Genomic DNA, 19,116 nt, shown 5'->3' with positions numbered 1-19,116 from the left:
AGAAGAAGAAGAAGATGTGTTTGCTACAGCATACTGCATACTTCTCTGCAAAATTTCTGTGGATCAAACAAAAGTTTCAAGGCACATAAAAATTTCATTATAGTCCTGCTAACCTCCATAGGACCTATTTTTTAACCTATCAACTTGGCAAAAGAATCATCAGTGTCATCAAAACAGATTCCCTTATGCAAATTCAAATCCTGAAGACTGTGCTGTATCATATTATCTGAATGTTTCATGTTCTTTCCTGCAAAATTTGTGCTGTGTATGTTTTTCATCTTTGTTGGAGATGCTCTCAATTAGGTATTATAATAGGAAAAACATTTATCATCAATTATCAGTTATTTATTACAATATTTTTATCATACAAAAATAATATAAAATTTTGACAGACTTAAAACAGCTGTATTAGTATTTACATATCTTTCAATTTATGTCATCATCAACTGGCAGGTTGCTAAGGTGACAAAAACATAACATTAGTACCCTGTTTGATGACATTAAACAGAGTAGGGTTGAGTCTGTATATTCATGCGCATACACACACACACAATAAGAAATAAATATGTCAGAAACTAAATATAAGTCATCTAAAAATCACTGATTTACTATTCAGTAAAATATTTATTTAGCTTATGAACAAAATGTGTTTCTTCAGGATAATTCAGTTACTCAACAAACAATTAAAGAGTTTTAGTGAAGTAATCTGAAATAATGTCTATGGTTTTGCTACAAGCACGTTTCTTTTTTTCCACAAATGTTATATTACATCAATGTAGATAGACCATTGAAAATTTTAACATATTCTCTGTCAAAAGTTAAGGTACGAAAAATGTGTATTTATGTCTCCTCCTATATTTCCATTGGTAACACAAAACAATGAAACAAGATGACAAGTACAATATGTTGATTTTGTAATTTGTACTATACATGTTTCTTAGAAATACAAGTAAGTTCTCTACTCACGTACAAATGGTCCATCTTACTTCTATGGTTACATGACAAGTTGTAAAAGAACATGAACAACAATGTAACACTAATTGCTTATGCTCATTTAGAATTTTAAACCAAATAGTCATGATTTATATATATGTACAAAATTTGTTAAAAATAATATCCCAAATATTTATATTGCTATAGAACTTTAAAATGTCTACTTTTCCTTTAAATATTGGGTGATGTACTTTACAATTGCATATGACACTGTTACATTCCAACACTAGTATGGATTTCTTAATGATTGTAGTTTATCTTATGAACAAGCAAAGAGCAATGGTAACGGCCCATTTTAATACAGTGAAAACTCCAAGCTTTTGGTTACTTGAAAATATAATCTCTCAAGTGAACCAAAACAAATTGGCTGCCTGAACAGCAAGTGATCATGCTTGTGCCACCTAACTGTAATCTATTGTCCAGTTCAATTCAATACTACTTAATACTTCACATTTACCATTCACGAGGATAGTCACAGGAACCGGAAAGATCCCATAGCTTCCACTGACCAATGGCATTCTGCAATGACACCACGAAGTGTAATCACAGCAGAAAGCCATGTTCATCTCGTCAGGTGGGTGTTTTCATCTTGCTGAGTCGTAAAATGAAGTCAAGTAGATGCATTTGCACTTTCACTTCAAGTGGATTGTTTGTAACATAAAAACCTGGAACTCCAGCCTTTTCCAGAACCACTTGTTGGTCTGAAACCTGACAAATTCAACATAAATGAGGAAGCATTCAACAATGGAAAATCAAGGATGGAATGTAACAATATTATGAAAAGGATAGTTGCTACCCACCATATAAGGGAGATGCTGAGTCCAGAAAATGAGGTTTCTGCCAACAAGACCTTTCTCGGAGATAGAAACACACACACACACACACACACACACACACACACACACACACACACACACACACAGTCTCTAGCTGCTGAGGCCTGTCTGGATCCCTCCCACCAACACAAGCTTTTATGAATTGTGCATGAGGGAACTCTTACTTCAATATATCCTACATTCTCTTAATTCTCCTGGCCTCAATCTTCATTAGTTTTTGTCCTTACCCTCTAGCCCCTTACCTGTTGCCATTCCAGCACTACATAGTTCTCTATTCCACCAATGCACCCACAGTCTTTTGCCTCTCTCCTTTTCTGCTAACCCTCTCCGGCCCTCCACCTATACTCCTGACTGCACCTAGCTGTCCAAAACACTCTCCACCTCGTCCTTGTATGCTCCTGCTAAGTAGCACTTTACTGTCCTCCACCTCTATCCTGCTATCCCCACCCTCCATGCCCCAGCCTCCTCCTTGCTCCCATCATGCGCTGATGCTCGCAGTGTGGCCTCAGCAGCCAGTGACTGCAGTTGTGTGTGTGCGTGGGTGGGCTGGCACGTTTTCTATCTTCGATGAAGGCCTTCTTACCCGATAGCTTACTTTCTGAGTCTTTTTGTTGTGCCTATCTGTGACTTAGCATCTCCACAACAGGGTGAGTAGCAACTACTCTTTTCATAATATTGTAACAACATTAAGTTAAATATTCTATAACTACAATTATATAATCTCCATGTAGATTCTCATACAGATCCCCATTACCATTTATTTATTTATCTCTATTTCCTCTGCTCCATAAACTTGAAAAATAGTGAGGCTCTATTGTTTTCTTTCTTTCTTTCTTTCTTTCTTCCTTCCGTCTCTGTCTGCCACTGTTTAATGGGCCGCATATAGAACTTAATGCCGGTATGGTTATTTTATTTTTTGCTTAGTTAACAAATAAACTTGGGTGGAAAATCATCCAATATTATAATCTCATAATTTTTATGGAATATTTTATCAGTACTTGGGAAATAACACAGTAACAACTGAAATACGCAATACTGATGTTACACAATAATACATATTTTACAGTTTCTTGTGAACCAGTTTTTCGCTTTCAAAGCCACCCTCAAACAACTTAAGAATAAACAGGTAGTCAATACATTGTCAGTGAGTGTTTATAGCTGTACAGAAATTGTTTTTCCATTGACAGTTCACCTCTCAATATTTTTCTATACGAAAATCACAAGTATAATGAAATACACATAGAAGCTATGAACAAATTAACAAGTGAGTACTACTATGTTATATGGGCAAAATTTGTGAATGTGATGAATAGACAAACAAGGGGACAGAGGGTAGAGAGAAGTCAATGAAATGTCGGTGGGGGAATTACACTAATTAGATCAACCACATTACCTAATGGCGAGAAAAGACTGCTGCTAGTTTAGCAAGGGTAAGTAACTGGATGACATGTGATCATTAAGGATTCAGACAGTATTTTGTGATTGGTGTTTACTGATAGCCACAATTTCAAGTGACGTTAGTTTTCTGGTTTTATTTGCCATAAGAATGACAATCTCTCACAACATGTACAGCAAAGGTGTACTCTTTCTTTTTCATTCTCCAACTACTATAACTAGTAGTTATAGCCTAACCTGACCGATCTGCATATAACATGCCATACAAATTTCAGGAAAAATCTAGGAATTCCACTCGGTTCTAAACATGGAATCTTGTCCTTGCTTTTGAAGTGACTGTGGACAACAGTGTTCCTAACACAGAATGATAGTGTATATTGCCTAGATTTTAGTTTCTGGAAGGTACCTGTGAAGTACTATCTACATGTAACATGGGGATCCATTTGTTGTCAGTGTTATTTAGCAGAACCAGGTGCTGTTTGGCAAGAAGCACTGATAATATACTGTAGATGAGTTTGTACAAGTTACCCGTGACGCCCCATTTTGACTGTTTGCAAATGTACTGCCTGTATTATGTGTCAATACTTATGATGAAGACGATTGTTTGATAACAGACATCGTGTCTGAAACTCATCCCTGCAAATAAAGGGTTTTTCTCATTGCTACTCTTGTAGAAGTACAAGTAACAATTTTAATAAAAGTAAATTGCTAACCCATTTTTCCTGTACCATGCTGGAGGTTCATCAGTATTTATTTGACTTCAATGGTTCCATCAAACGGGGTTATTTCGGACGGTTTTGTCGTTATTTTGATTGTAACTTTCGTATATATTGTTAGATTAAATTGCTTGATATGGAAGTGGTAGGGTATATGTGTAACGAATAAAATATCCCAGAACCAGAAAGTGTATGTGTAGGTATATTTATCTGAGGCAGTTAAATATAGTGTCCAAAGTCACCCCATGGATTGAGGTGATTTCGGACACGTCTATTTTTTTTTTATTTTTTTATATCTGTCCGAAGTTACAGTATATAGAGGGCAAATTCGGACAGTTACTGCCTCCCCCCCCCCCCCCCTTTTTTAATTCTACATTGATTTTAACAGGAGAGCTAAAACAGCTTATGTCTACCCCGCCACTGCCTGCACCGAAACTAGGTTTATTGTGCGGTAATTCTACATGGTTTTTATTTGATTTTGGTGATATTTTACACATTTTAAGGTAGCCCTTTGTTACGAATAAGTGATATGGAATGATATAATGAATTTTATATATTACAGATAAGTTTTTATTTTGCAAGAATTTAAATAAAAAATTTTTACAGTTCTTAACTGAAATATTAGAAACAGACAGAAACAAACAAAGTAATTTAACTAAACGGTCAAAATAATTTTTCTCACTCATCATTCTAAATTAAGTTGCAAACACTTTAAATAAATGATTGTCTTCGAGTCTAAAGCACATATTCTCGAAAAATGAACATTCCTCTCTTCTCAACTGGTGTGGGAAGTATTCTCGAAATTTGCAATTTTTGTATTGTATTGTGTCTTCATCGGGGACATTAGGAAACACAAATATGTTTTTACTGTTCTCGTGTGGGTGCAAGAATTTCACACTTACTTCCGTAGCACCAACATTTGTGGTCACTCCAACATACTGGCTTGTTTTCTCCTTATTTCCATGTTTATATTTGTACTCTGCAACAAGAAAAGCCTCTTCTTTCAGCAGTAAAACTTCACTGGCTGACGTATCGTTTTCACTTTCACTACTGCTAGAAGCACTGTCACTTGTTTCAGCACTGTTTTCGTTTCCTTGAAAATCTCGGCCAGTGATTCATTTTCCAGGTTGAATGTCTAGTTTGCGGCAGCAGCGGGAGCTACCAAGCTTATTTGGAGGATAACGAATTTCTTTGAGCATTTCTTCAAAAGTGGAAGACTATGCGTATGCGTTGCTTTGCTGGCTCTCCTCATTAACAGGCAATTTTAGTAAGACATGATCTGGATCAAAAGGGATTAGGCCCATAGCGCGAAATCCGCCCTTTACGTTTTTCTTGGAGTTTGCTGAAATTGTAGTCAGTGTCTGCTTCAGAAGAGATGGGAAGGCATCCTTGGAAATGGTCCCACAAGTGTGTTTCTTCCAATCAGTTAATACAGCTCACCATGCTGCTTTCATTAGCCTGAAGAAGCTTACATCGAACGGTTGGAAGAGATGCGTGCTATTGGGGGGAAGGAGAATGAATGCAATATTGTTCCGCTCACATTCTTCAATAACATGTAAAGACACGTGACTCAATAAGTTGTCTCCAAATCATGACTGTTGGCCCGTTTTGCCTCTTCAAATAGGGCAAAGTGATTGTAACGAACCAGTCTTCAAATACCAGCAGGTCAAACCATCCACTTTTGTTCCTATTGAAACATGTCCCACATGGTCCGCCTTCTTGCCACGTGTCCCACAAATGCTCTGATTTGAAAAGGACATATGGAAGAAGCAGTTTACCATCAGCACTAGCTGCCATCATTATTGTGACACTAGATTTTCATGAGTCCATCACTTTTTCACCACGCTTACTTCCTCGTTTCGTAATTATCTGGTGCTTGCCTGGATCATCTGAAATGTTGGTTTTATCATAGTTGATCATGTCGTTAGATGGAAGATTTACCAGCTTTGCCTTGATATTGGAGAAAAACATCTTAACAGTCACTCTGTTCACTTCTGCACGAGCTCCTTTAATATTTTCGCTTAAGCGAACGGGAAGATCTTCTGACTGTCGTTTGAGGAATAAATGCACCCATTCTTCTCCTGGCAAATTATTACGAAATTTCTTCTCTTTTCAGCCAGATTTATCAAGGTAGGCTTTAACTAAATATCTAATATCCAATTTAGTGAAGGAAAATCCCCAATGTGCAGCCCTCAACATACCTTGCTTCAACATTTCTTCTTCTTCTTCATTTAGCACTGGCTGTCCTCCCATTTTTTTTCCGGATGTGCTTCCTGCACTTTACTTTGTAGGGTTGATTTAGATATACCATACAAATCACATGCTTCTCTGAGTATCATGAACAGCTTTATCTAAAAGTTCCTGGTCATAATTACACCATACTGTAGCACCTCTCCTGCTCTTATACATTCTTGGCATTGTCCGAATTCACCCCACACAATACACAGTTTTACAAAAACCATCATTATTTTATAACCTTGCACGAGAAACTCGACAAACTTGTACAGAAATTGTCCCAATGCTGTTAGCTAGTGAGTGCGTCGACAATTACAGTTACAATAACTTCCCACTCGGTGCAACAATAGAAAGGTTCCACTTTACGATAATGGATGGATTTTTAACACTGAGACTGTTCGTCAATGATTCATCTAGGGAAACAATTGATGCAAAATAAAAGTTTTGGAAAGCGATAAATGCAATCTTGCGATAAAATAACTGGTGCATGGACGTTAAAATAAGTGACTGTTTCTAAGCTGTGGCAAAAAGCAAATAAGCCATACTGTCCGATTTTGCCCCGGTGTCCGAAATCACCCCGTTTGACAGTACTCTTTAAAGAAAATAATCACCTACAACTTTAAATACTGAGTTTTATTTACAGTACATTACTACCTGTCATGCAGCTTTACAAGGAGCATGATTAATATGTAGCTAACTTAAATTTTCAGTTCTTCTGGACATTCAGATAATTTGTGGCTCACAAGGTACGTTCTTAATTTTCTTTTAAAATGGTCAAGATTTCCAATTGCCTGCTTTATAGAATGAAATTTTCACTTGAGTAGAGTGTGCACTGATATCAATCTACTAGAAAGTGCCAGCTTCATGTTAGATCACTGTTTCCCAACCTGTGGTTCGCGAACCCCCAGGGGGCTCTCAAAATATTTCAATGGTTTCGCCAAAACTCTTTTCATAATGGTGGGTTTTTATGTTAAGCCTTTTATTGATTCCTTAGGTTCTGCATTATTATTATTTTAAATTAACCCTATAATGCCCCATTTTACATACATGTAAAATTGGGAATTTATCATGATTTGCAAAATTGATATATATTTACTGTGAGTGCCTGATTTACAGTTATGTAACAACGTTAGGAAAGCATTTGATTTTGCTACTAGGGAAATTTAGTTTGCAAGCAGCTTTGTGTTCAAACAATACCAACAACAGTACTGTGACCCAATTAAGGAATGGTTACATGGTGGTCAGCCTTTGATTTTCAACAACAGCCTACTTACTCTTCCCTTGTGACAAATACAGTATGTTGTTAGTTGTGTATCAGAATCCTTCCCGTTCATATTAAAACAGATAACTGGCTGGAAACTGGAAGTTTGAAAGGTAAACAGGGTTTAACAAAATTGCAAGTTAGTTTTGTGTCAATAGGTCATTCAGCATCTAGTGATGTGTGTAAATCCGACAAAACTGAACTGTGTGTAAGGAAAAGAAAGTACAATGATAATTACATTAGGTTTGGATTTTCATATATAAGGGACAAGAACTGTCCAAGACCACGGTGTGTTGTTTATGGTGCTATTCATGCTAGCAGTAGGTTGACACATTTTCTACTTTAACACCATTTAGAAACTAAACACCATTCCCACGTAAACAAATCTGCTGACTTTTTCTTTTTTACACAAACTGCTAATGAGTGGAAAAATGATTAAACTACTTTTGTATCCATCGCAAACACTGACAACAAGAGTGTTCTTGCTGTATCTTATTGCATTAACTACAGAATTGCTAATATACGCCCCACAAATCTTTCACAAAAAAGGAAATATGGTACCACTGTCTAACAATATGATCAACTGCCAGATTAAAAACATGTCACATTATGCCGAAAACGAAATTTTGGGAGGAGTCCATGACAGTTTTTCTTTTGCAATTCAAACTGATGAATTGACTGATGCCACTTTAACCATTGTGTTATTTTTCACCCATTACATTAATGGTGAATGTGTAGAAAAGGAGCTACTATTCTGCAGGCCCTTAAAAGAGAGAACTGCGGGAGGAGATATATTTAAGTGAATCCATGAATACTTTTGTGAAAATTCAATAGTCTGGACTTGCTGTGTAGGCATTTGTTCAGGTGCAAAATCTATCAAAGGGTTTTACGACGGTTTGTTGACAAAGTGAGACCGGTTGCGCCGAATGCTTCTTGGACACATTGTTGCATTCATAGACAGGCTTCTGTTTCTAAACACATGCTCGATGGATTGAAATCTGTGCTGGACAAGGCAATGAAAATGATTAATTTTATTTAGGCTTGGCCTACAAATTCCCGCATCTTTGCAGCGCTTTATGAGGAAAAGAAAAGCATTTGAAAGTGTTTATTGTGTCATAATGAAGTTAGGTAGCTATCTTGACATAGAACTATTTCCAGACCGTATGAGCTTAAAGACAAAGTTTACATTTTCTCACCATCCATACCTCTCATACTGCAGAGTGCATGTGAGATGAAATCTGGCTTCAGACTTTAACTTATTTGGCACATTTTCTCAAAAATTGACAGTTTAAACTTATCTCTCCAGGGGTCATGTATAAACGCTTATTTTGTGCAAGACTGTATTGAGTTATTCATAAGAAACTTAATTTTTGGGAAACATGTTTCAATAGGAATCAGAGTGCTTTGATACCCGTCATGACTTCCTGGTGGAAAATCATATTTCTTTGGACGAAAATGTCAAGAACACAGTTAAAGACTATTTTAAGGGACTTGGAAAAACCTTCAGAGAAGATTTCCCTGCTCTGTCCAATAATAAGAACTGCATTTGCAATCCCTTTGAAGAGTCAACAATATTACAATCTGTGTTAAGTGTAAATGAAAAAGAATAGCTTCTTCAAATTTCCATTGCTTTTCAGTCACAGAAAAGTTATAAATCATTGTCATTAACTGGTTTTTGGTCAAGCTTAAAGGAGTTCCCATTGTCAGCGAATAAAACTGTAACAGCTTTATTACCTTCTTCATCCACATATTTGTGTGAAAAGTCACTTTCCTCCTATGCCTATTTAAAAAATAAATATATAAACAGTCTTTATGCTGAAAGTGATTTGAAACTTTATTTAACTTCCGTGGTTCCTGAATTCAAAGCTCTGTGCCATGGAATGCAGTGCAACCATGTCACTGAATTCCAAGGAAGAAGTGAGTAATTACAATGAAAGCTTGTATTTATTATTGCAACTAAGCCCACACACTGCGTGACTGCCATAACTAGAGTAGGTTTTAATCATTAAGGGTCAAGTTAATTTAGGGTTATTTATTACAACTTTCACTTGGAATTAAATTTTACACATGTTTACAGTATGTATATTTAAAAGTCAGTTGTTCACCCAACTCAGATCATTGTAGAAGGGATAAATTTTTAGCCAACATAGTTGTGTGGAGATGACAGCGATTAATTTACTTATTCAAAATGACAGTCACAATCACATTACTTATTTTGCCACCAACCGTTTTCAACCCGCAATGGGATCATGACCCCATCGCAGGTTGAAACCGGCTGGCGGCAAAATAAATAACGCGATTGTGACTGTCGTTTTGAATAATTGATTATTAAAGAAGGGGTTCGCGGGTCGAAAAAGATTGGGAGCTGCTGTGTTAGATGGGAACTTGTTGAATATCTTTTTACCAGAGTAGAAGATAGCTGGGTAAAACAGGGTATGCTAGTCAAACTAAGTGACTATGCTGCTGACAGTGATCTAGTAATGCTCGTAACTACTAGCAGCCACCGTTTCAGGAAGTTGTAGATAACTGGCGATAGCAGATGCCTATGCCTATTCCTTTTTCCTTCTATACATCCCTAATGTTCTGACTTAAAGTTTCTCCAAAGTTAATGCTTCTTGGTGCAATGTTTTGAAAAGAAACATTACACGATAAGAAATATGTAAGTAATTAATTCATTTCAGTATGTTTTTCAGGATATTTCAATACCTGTACAATGAACATAAAGTGAATACTGACTTTCCATTGTCATCTTTGTACAATTTTGCACTGTGGGGCAAAATCGGGCACAAGAGTTAGGGAAAAATCAGGCTGAACCTATTTTGCCGCATACCGTCAAACAGGGTGATTTTGGACACAGGGGCGAATTCGGACAGTATGGCTTATTTGCTCTTTGCCACTGCATAGAAACAAAGAGTCACTTATTTTAACGTCCATGCGGCAGTTATTTTAAGCGCAAGATTGCATTTATCGCTTTCCACAACTTTTATTTTACGTCCATTGTTTCCCTAGGTGAATAACTGACGAACAGTCTCAGTGTTAAAAATCCATGCACTATCATAAAGTGGAAACTTTCTATTGTTGCGTCAAGTGGGAAGTTATTGTAACCATAATTGTCGACGTGCTCCATAGCTAACAGCATTGAGACAATTTCTGTACAAGTTTGTCGAGTTTCTCGTGCAAGGTTATAAAATAATGACGGTTTTTGTAAAACTGTGTACTGTGTGGGGTGATTTCGGACAATGCCAAAAACGTATAAGAACAGGAGAGGTGCTACAGTATGGTGTAATTATGACCCGGAACTTATAGATAAAGCTGTTCATGATACTCAGAGTGGTAAATTATCATACAGAAAACCGTATGATTTGTATAGTATACCTAAATCAACCTTACAAAATAAAGTGCAGGAAGCACACCCGAAAAAAAATGGGAGGACAGACAGTGCTAAATAAAGAAGAAGAAGAAGAAGAAGAAGAAGAAGAAGAAGAAGAAATGTTAAAGCAAAGTATGGCAAGGGCTGCACATTGGGGATTTCCCTTCACTAAATTGGGTATTAGATATTTAGTTAAAGGCTACCTTGATAAATCTGGCTGAAAAGAGAAGAAATTTCGTAATAATTTGCCAAGAGAAGAATGGGTGCATTTATTCCTCAAACGACAGTCAGAAGATCTTTCCATTCAATTAAGCGAAAATATTAAATGAGCTCATGCAAAAGTGAACAAAGAAACTGTTAAGATGTTTTTCTCCAATATCAAGGCAAAGCTGGTAAATCTCCCACCTAGCAACATGATCAACTATGATAAAACCATCATTCCGTATCATTTACTCATAACAAAGGGCTACCTTAAAATGTGTAAAATGTCACCAAAATCAAATAAAAAAGCATGTAGAATTTAAAAAAAATGGAGGGGGGGGGGCAGTAACTGTCCGAATTCACCCTCTATATACTGTACCTTTGGACAGAGATTTAAAAAACACGTGTTCGAAATCACCCCAATTCATGGGGTGACTTCAGACACTTTATTTAACTGCCTCAGACAAATATACCTACACATACTCTTTCTGGTTCTGGGATATTTTATTCGTTACACATAGACCTTACCACTTCCATAACAATCACTTTAATCTAACAATATATACGAAAGTCACAATCGAAATAACGACAAAACCGTCCGAAATCACCCCGTTTGACGGTACTTTAAAATGGGGTGAGGGTGGAGGAAGAGAGGAAGAAAGGAAGAAAGAAAGAAAGAAAGAACCCCAAGGCAAAGCACCAAAGGAATATCAGTAACTGAGACATTTCAAGATGGTGTCCCTAAAGCCAATGTGCTCCAAGCTAAAGTCTCCAAATCTCCTACAACTGAAAAATTTGCAGAACCGCAAGATGAAAGGGTTCCATAGGACTTCAAAAATGACAGGAACTGCAAGGCCTCTAGATGCTATGTCATCAATTATCATGCTGACAGTATAGCATGCATGTGCACTGTCATGAATGAGATCATCACTGACAATACCAAAACAGTGTGATGTCCCAAGGAAGTGAGTAAAACATGTGAATATTGATACCTGTGATGTGTGCCAGAACTAACTTTGAATTTCATTCTGCAAAGCAACAGACAAGTTCTCATCTAAGTCGAAATGAAGAACTAATGTGTCAGTATTCTGGAATGTGGCTGATTTTACTTTTGCTATAGCTTGTCTCTGAATACTGTGAATATGATGGTGAGCTGTCCCCTTCGTGACCAATGCTTAACCTCTGTAACAAATGTCTCTGGCTCTGCTGTATTCTTCACCAACTCTCCTCCCTCCCACGATGCCTAGGTTATATCATTGTCAGTATCCTGAAGGTGTAAAGTTTCAACAGTCATCACTTCAGCACCAGGACACATTGCACCCTCCTACAACCAATATTTATCTTGCAGCTCTTGACATATATACAAAAGCATCAGGGCTATTTCTGTGTATGTCTTTCCTCTGACACAGCTTATGGCGAAACAAACAAGTTTCAAATTCGTGAAGTAAATACATGAGCATACTTTCAGAATGAGATTTTCACTCTGCAGCGGAGTGTGTGCTGATATGAAACTTCCTGGCAGATTAAAACTGTGTGCCCAACCGAGACTCGAACTCGGGACCTTTGCCTTTCACGGGCAAGTGCTCCACCACTGAGCTACCGAAGCACGACTCACGCCCGGTACTCACAGCTTTACTTCTGCCAGTACCTCGTCTCCTACCTTCCAAACTTTACAGAAGCTCTCCTGCGAACCTAGCAGAACTAGCACTCCTGAAAGAAAGGATATTGCGGAGACATGGCTTAGCCACAGCCTGGGGGATGTTTCCAGAATGAGATTTTCACACTGCAGCGGAGTGTGTGCTGACATGAAACTTCCTGGCAGATTAAAACTGTGTGCCGACCGAGACTCGAACTCGGGACCTTTGCCTTTCGCGGGCAAGTGCTCTACCGCTGAGCTACCGAAGCACGACTCACGCCCAGTACTCACAGCTTTACTTCTGCCAGTACCTCGTCTCCTACCTTCCAAACTGCTAGGTTCGCAGGAGAGCTTCTGTAAAGTTTGGAAGGTAGGAGATGAGGTACTGGCAGAAGTAAAGCTGTGAGTACCGGGCGTGAGTCGTGCTTCGGTAGCTCAGCAGTAGAGCACTTGCCCGCGAAAGGCAAAGGTCCCGAGTTCGAGTCTCGATCGGGCACACAGTTTTAATCTGCCAGGAAGTTTCATATCAGCGCACACTCCGCTGCAGAGTGAAAATCTCATTCTGGAAACATCCCCCAGGCTGTGGCTAAGCCATGTCTCCGCAATATCCTTTCTTTCAGGAGTGCTAGTTCTGCTAGGTTCGCAGGAGAGCTTCTGTAAAGTTTGGAAGGTAGGAGACGAGGTACTGGCAGAAGTAAAGCTGTGAGTACCGGGCGTGAGTCGTGCTTCGGTAACTCAGTGGTAGAGCACTTGCCCGCGAAAGGCAAAGGTCCCGAGTTCGAGTCTCGGTCGGGCACACAGTTTTAATCTGCCAGGAAGTTTCATGAACATACTTCCTTCACTAGCTGGCATATTGCCCACATTTGGTCATAAGGAGTGGAATTTTGTGAGACCAGTTCTTAAATTCAGGTTCTCTTTTTTCATATGTTCCTCTTCTTGATCTTGTTGTGTATCTTTTTACATTTTTAACTTTTTCACCATTTTTACTAACAAAGATAACATCAGCCTGGTTAGGACTTTGCCTACTGCAATCTTTGTCATCACTTAGGTAATATTCCAGAGCAACCCACCTGATTGATCACCACCTCAGTATGCATATCATCTTACAACTGGTGTCCACAGTAAGAATTTTGGCATGCCCAAATACCTCTCTCATTCTTTATTTTACGAGCTTTTGAAATCAAATAATGTGAGGAAGCGAATATGTATTTCCGTATCTGATGATCAGATTAGCTATCTGGTATCAGTGTCAGTAAGTGTAACTTCTCAGTATAGGCGGCTGCAGTGACAGCAGTATTTAGGTTCTGAAACCACACATCATATTTCGTGCACTGTCTTCAGCTTCTGTACCAATTGCATCTACATTACACACTTCATAAAGTTTTGAAGATGTTGCTTGCGTAAAATTCTTTCAATTTCTTCCGCTTTTCTTTGTGCTTCCTACCTTTCCTGGAGGTTTGTGGGAGGATATAGTAAGGGCCACAGCAGAAATGCTAACATTTAATGCATAAACAACTTCACACCCAGGAATATAAACATTTGCACACTCTTCCTCAGTTTCACATTTGGGTGATTAAGATCGTTCAGGTGGGCTGTCGCTAAATTCCTTCTTGTAGTGAGTGTAGCAATTCCTGCACTGTGGATGCGATGCTACTACCTTTACTTTAGGACCAAGCTATTTCTGAAATATCTCTAAAAGGTTTCCAACAACTGTGCATCAAACAAAAAGTTCAAACCAAATACAAGACTTGATGCAGAATGGTTTATGTACAAGTCTTCACTCATCTGTTATAAACAGAAGAGCACTGGAAACGGTGTTGCCAACATGCATATTTTGCATTAGAAATTCAGTGATGCGAAATACGCAGACTTTTGAAAATTTTTTAACACTTTACACAGAAAAATGTTGTGTGTTTGCACTGACTACTAACATATTAACCAAACAATATTTTGTGTAATTCTCAAAAGTTTTCAGATGGGGGTTTCAGAGTTAATAATTCATAAAAATTCATAAGAATGCAATTTTTTACATCTTTATTAATAAATATTTACATAATACAGATATCTGGAGCAGAGAAGATACTTTTTATAATTACATCAGTAGTATATGGTAATGTAACAGAAAAGGCAGTGTTCTGTGACACTCCTAACTTAAAAAAAAAACTTATATTTCATATTTTCATCTTAAATTTGTAGGTTATAGAAGGTCCACAAATGTGTGGATGTCAACTAAATTTCAACACACTAAGAGGCAGGTCTACAGTACTTTTGATTTAATAGTTTTTTTTGTTCTCTACTGTTTTAAGAGTAATTTATAAAAAATAAATTTTTCACGGAACTATACCATTTACAAAAATTAAGATAAAATGTAAATACTTTATTTTTTAACACTTATGATATGGAGGTCTAATACATATTTTTTCCACAGAAATTCTTGCCTTATGATTTGAGACGAAATCACCCAGACACATTATCGAAGGATGCTTGGATCCAGTGTTTAGCTTGTAGTGGCCTTTATCGAGCAAGGCACAATGACACAAGGGACTCACATTTGGGAGGACAATGATTCAAATCCGTGACCAACCATCCAGGTCTAGGTTTCCGTGATCTCTCTAAATCACTCCACACTGGGATGGTTTCACTGAAAGGACACAGCCGATTTCCTTCCCCATCCTTGAAGAAATCTAAGCTTGTCTGCATCTTTAACAACCTCGATGTTGACAGGAAATTAAATCTTGATCTTCCTTTTGTCACATATGGGGTCATGAACAATAGTCCAATGCTGAGGGAGAAGACAACTGCTTTGTGAAAAATTTATGTTCTCATTTACATGCATTTTTGTTTCTTATTACAATCAATTACTGATAACTTTGCTACACTGCTGTAATGTTTCACAAATTTTAAGTTCTTTCACCAAAAAACAGTTTTGGTACTTAAAATAGGTTTATCGTGTCCTTTCATTGCATTTTCTTAACAATCTGTATATGTTTTCATATATTTTTTGCAGTAGACTAAAACTGTTTTCTTGTTTTCAATTTCTTCCTTCCATTTAGATATGTTCCCCGTTTTACCCCATAGGTGAGACAAAACTGGATATTTTGCACTAGTGGCATTGTTATTTTTATGCTGAAATGGTTTATTTTATACTGAAACCAAAGTAGTACCATGTTGTTGATTATAGAAGCAATCTGAATTTAAATTAAAAATTTGTAAATGTACTGATCATTTATAAGAGCTGACCCCCCCCCCCCCCCCATGAACCATGGACCTTGGTGTTGGTGGGGGGTTTGCGTGCCTCAGCGATACAGATAGTCGTAGTCGTACCTTAGGTGAAACCACAACGAAGGGGTATCTGTTGAGAGGCCAGACAAACACATGGTTCCTGAAGAGGGGCAGCAGCCTTTTCAGTAGTTGCAGGGGCAACAGTCTGGATGATTGACTGATCTGGCCTTGTAACACTAACCAAAACGGACTAGCTGTGCTGGTACTGCAAACAGCTGAAAGCAAGGGGAAACTATGGCCGTAATTTTTCCTGAGGGCATGCAGCTTTACTGTATGGATAAATAATGATGGCGTCCTCTTGGGTAAAATATTCCAGAGGTAAAATAGTCCCCCATTCAGATCTCCGGGCGGGGACTACTCAGGAGTACGTATTTATCAGGAGAAAGAAAACTGGCGTTCTACGGATCGGAGCGTGGAATGTCAGATCCCTTACTCGGGTAGGTAGGTTAGAAAATTTAAAAAGGGAAATGGATAGGTTAAAGTTAGATATAGTGGGAATTAGTGAAGTTCAGTGGCAAGAGGAACAAGACTTTTGGTCAGATGAATACAGGGTTATAAGTACAAAATCAAATAGGGGTAATGCTCCTCAAATAGGGGTAATGCAGGAGTAGGTTTATTAATGAATAGGAAAATAGGAATGCAGGTAAGCTACTACAAACAGCATAGTGAATGCATTATTGTGGCCAAGACAGATACAAAGCCCATGCCTAACACAGTAGTACAAGTTTATATGCCAACAAGCTCTGAAGATGACGAAGAGATTGATGAAATGTATGATGTGATAAAAGAAATTATTCAGATAGTGAAGGGAGATGAAAATTTAATAGTCATGGGTGACTGGAAATCAATAGTAGGAAAAGGAAGAGAAGGGAATGTAGTAGGTGAATATGGAATGAGATTAAGGAATGAAAGAGGAAGCCGCCTGGTAGAATTTTGCACAGAGCATAACTTAATCATTGCTAACACCTGGTTCAAAAATCATAAAAGAAGGTTGCATACATGGAAGAAGCCTGGAGATACTTAAAGGTTTCAGATAGATTATCTAATGGTAAGACAGAGATTTAGGAACCAGGCTTTAAATTGTAAGACATTTCTAGGGGCAGATGTGGACTCTGACCACAATCTATTGGTTATGAACTGTAGATTAAAACTGAAGAAACTGCAAAAAGGTGGGAATTTAAGGAGATGGGGCCTGGATACAAACGTCTCAAAAATGAGATTGACAGGAAGTGCAAAATGGCTAAGCAGAGATGGCTAGAGGACAAATGTAAGGATGTTGAGGCGCATATCACTAGGGGTAAGATAGATATTGCCTACAGGAAAATTAAAGAAACCTTGGGAGAAAAGAGAACCACTTGCGTGAATATCAAGAGCTCAGATGGAAACACAGTTCTAAGCAAAGAAGGGAAAGCAGAAAGGTGGAGGGACTATACAAGAGCGATATTCTTGAGGACAATATTATAGAAATGGAAGGAAATGTAGATGAAGACGAAATAGGAGATATGATACTGCGTGAAGAGTTTGACAGAGCACTGAAAAACCTAAGTCGAAACAAGACCCAGGGAGTAGACAACATTCCGTTAGAACTACTGACAGCCTTGGGAGAGCCAGGCCTAACAAAACCCTACCATCTAGTGAGCAAGATGTATGAGACAGGTGAAATACCCTCACACTTCAAGAAGAATATAATAATTCCAATCCCGAAGAAAGCAGGTGTTGACAGATGTGAAAATTACCGAACTACGAGTTTAATAAGACACGGCAGCAAAATACTAACACGTATTCTTTACAGACGAATGGAAAAACTGGTAGAAGCCGACCTCAGGGAAGATCAGTTTGGATTCCGTTGAAATGTTGGAACACGTGAGGCAATACTTACCCTACAACTTATCTTAGAAAATAGATGAAGGACAGGCAAACCTACGTTTCTACCATTTGTAGACTTAGAGAAAGCTTTTGACAATATTGACTGGAATACTCTCTTTCAAATTCTTAAGGTGGCAGGGGTAAAATACAGAGAGCGAAAGGCTATTTATAATTTGTACAGAAACCAGATGGCAGTTACAAGAGTCGAGGGACATGAAAGGGAAGCAGTGGCTGGGAAGGGAGTGCGACAGGATTGTAGCCTATTCCCGATGGTATTCAATCTGTATATTGAGCAAGCAGTACAGGAAACAAAAGAAAAATTCAGAGTTGGAATTAAAAGCCATGGAGAAGAAATAAAAACATTGAGGTTTGCCGATGACACTGTAATTCTGTTAGAGACAGCAAAGAATCTGGAAGAGCAGCTGAACGGAATGGACAGTGTCTTCAAAGGAGGACATAAGATGAACATCAACAAAAGCAAAACGAGGATAATGGGATGTAGTCGAATTAAATTGTGTGATGTTGCGGGAATTAGGTTAGGAAATGAGACGATAAAAGTAGTAAACGAATTTTGCTATTTGGGGAGCAAAATAACTGATGATGGTCGAAGTAGAGAGGATATAAAATATAGACTGGCAACTGGCAAGGAAAGTGTTTCTGAAGAAGAGAAGTTTTTTTAACATCGAGTATAGATTTAATTGTGAGGAAGTCGTTTCTGAAAGTATTTGTATGGAGTGTGGCCATGAATGGAAGTGAAATGTGGATGATAAGTAGTTTAGACAAGAAGTGAACAGAAGCTTTCGAAATGTGGTGCTACAGAAGAATATTGAAGATTAGGTGGGTAGATCACATAACTAATGAGGAGGTATTGAATAGAAGAGGAGAGAAGAGAAATTTGTGGCACAACTTGACTAGAAGAAGGGATCGGTTGGTAGGGCATATCCTGAGGCATCAAGGGATCACCAGTTTAGTATTGGAGGGCAGCGTGTAGGGTAAAAATCGTAGAGGGAGACCAAGAGATGAATACACTGAACAGATTCAGAAAGATGTAGGTTGCAGTAGGTACTGGGAGAGGAAGAACCTTGAAAAGGATAGAGTAGCACGGAGAGCTGCATCAAACTGTCTCTGGACTGAAGACCACAACAACAACAACAACAACAACAAGAGCTGAAATTTAAGGCACCCAAGTTCTATCCTACATCACAGTTAAGCTGAGACTGAGTTTCATTGTCAGCAACAAAAACCATCAAGGAGTAATAATATTGTGAAATGTGCATAAAGCCCATCACGAACGGAGTAAGGTTTGCCGCAAGTTTGCTAGATGG

General features: G+C 38.1%; 1 protein-coding gene across 2 annotated transcripts in view; it reads right to left on the bottom strand.

Moving 5' to 3' along the window:
- Positions 1-376: 376 nt before the first annotated feature.
- Positions 377-19,116, bottom strand: part of LOC124544827 (gonadal protein gdl) — a 42,789-nt gene continuing 24,049 nt past the window's right edge. The window contains exon 4 of one of the 2 annotated variants that reach the window (XM_047123523.1): positions 377-1,701. In XM_047123523.1, the coding sequence (XP_046979479.1) occupies positions 1,564-1,701 (138 nt within the window). In that variant the 3' untranslated portion in view covers positions 377-1,563. Of the gene's footprint in view, positions 1,702-14,843; positions 15,426-19,116 lie in introns of those variants that run through there. The other variant, XM_047123524.1, reaches the window with a different exon arrangement.

This window comes from Schistocerca americana, chromosome 8, assembly GCF_021461395.2.
Source record: "Schistocerca americana isolate TAMUIC-IGC-003095 chromosome 8, iqSchAmer2.1, whole genome shotgun sequence".
Taxonomy (NCBI): domain Eukaryota; kingdom Metazoa; phylum Arthropoda; class Insecta; order Orthoptera; family Acrididae; genus Schistocerca; species Schistocerca americana.
The sequence above is the reverse complement of the archived record's forward strand: the minus strand, read 5'-3'. Positions and strand labels throughout refer to the sequence as shown.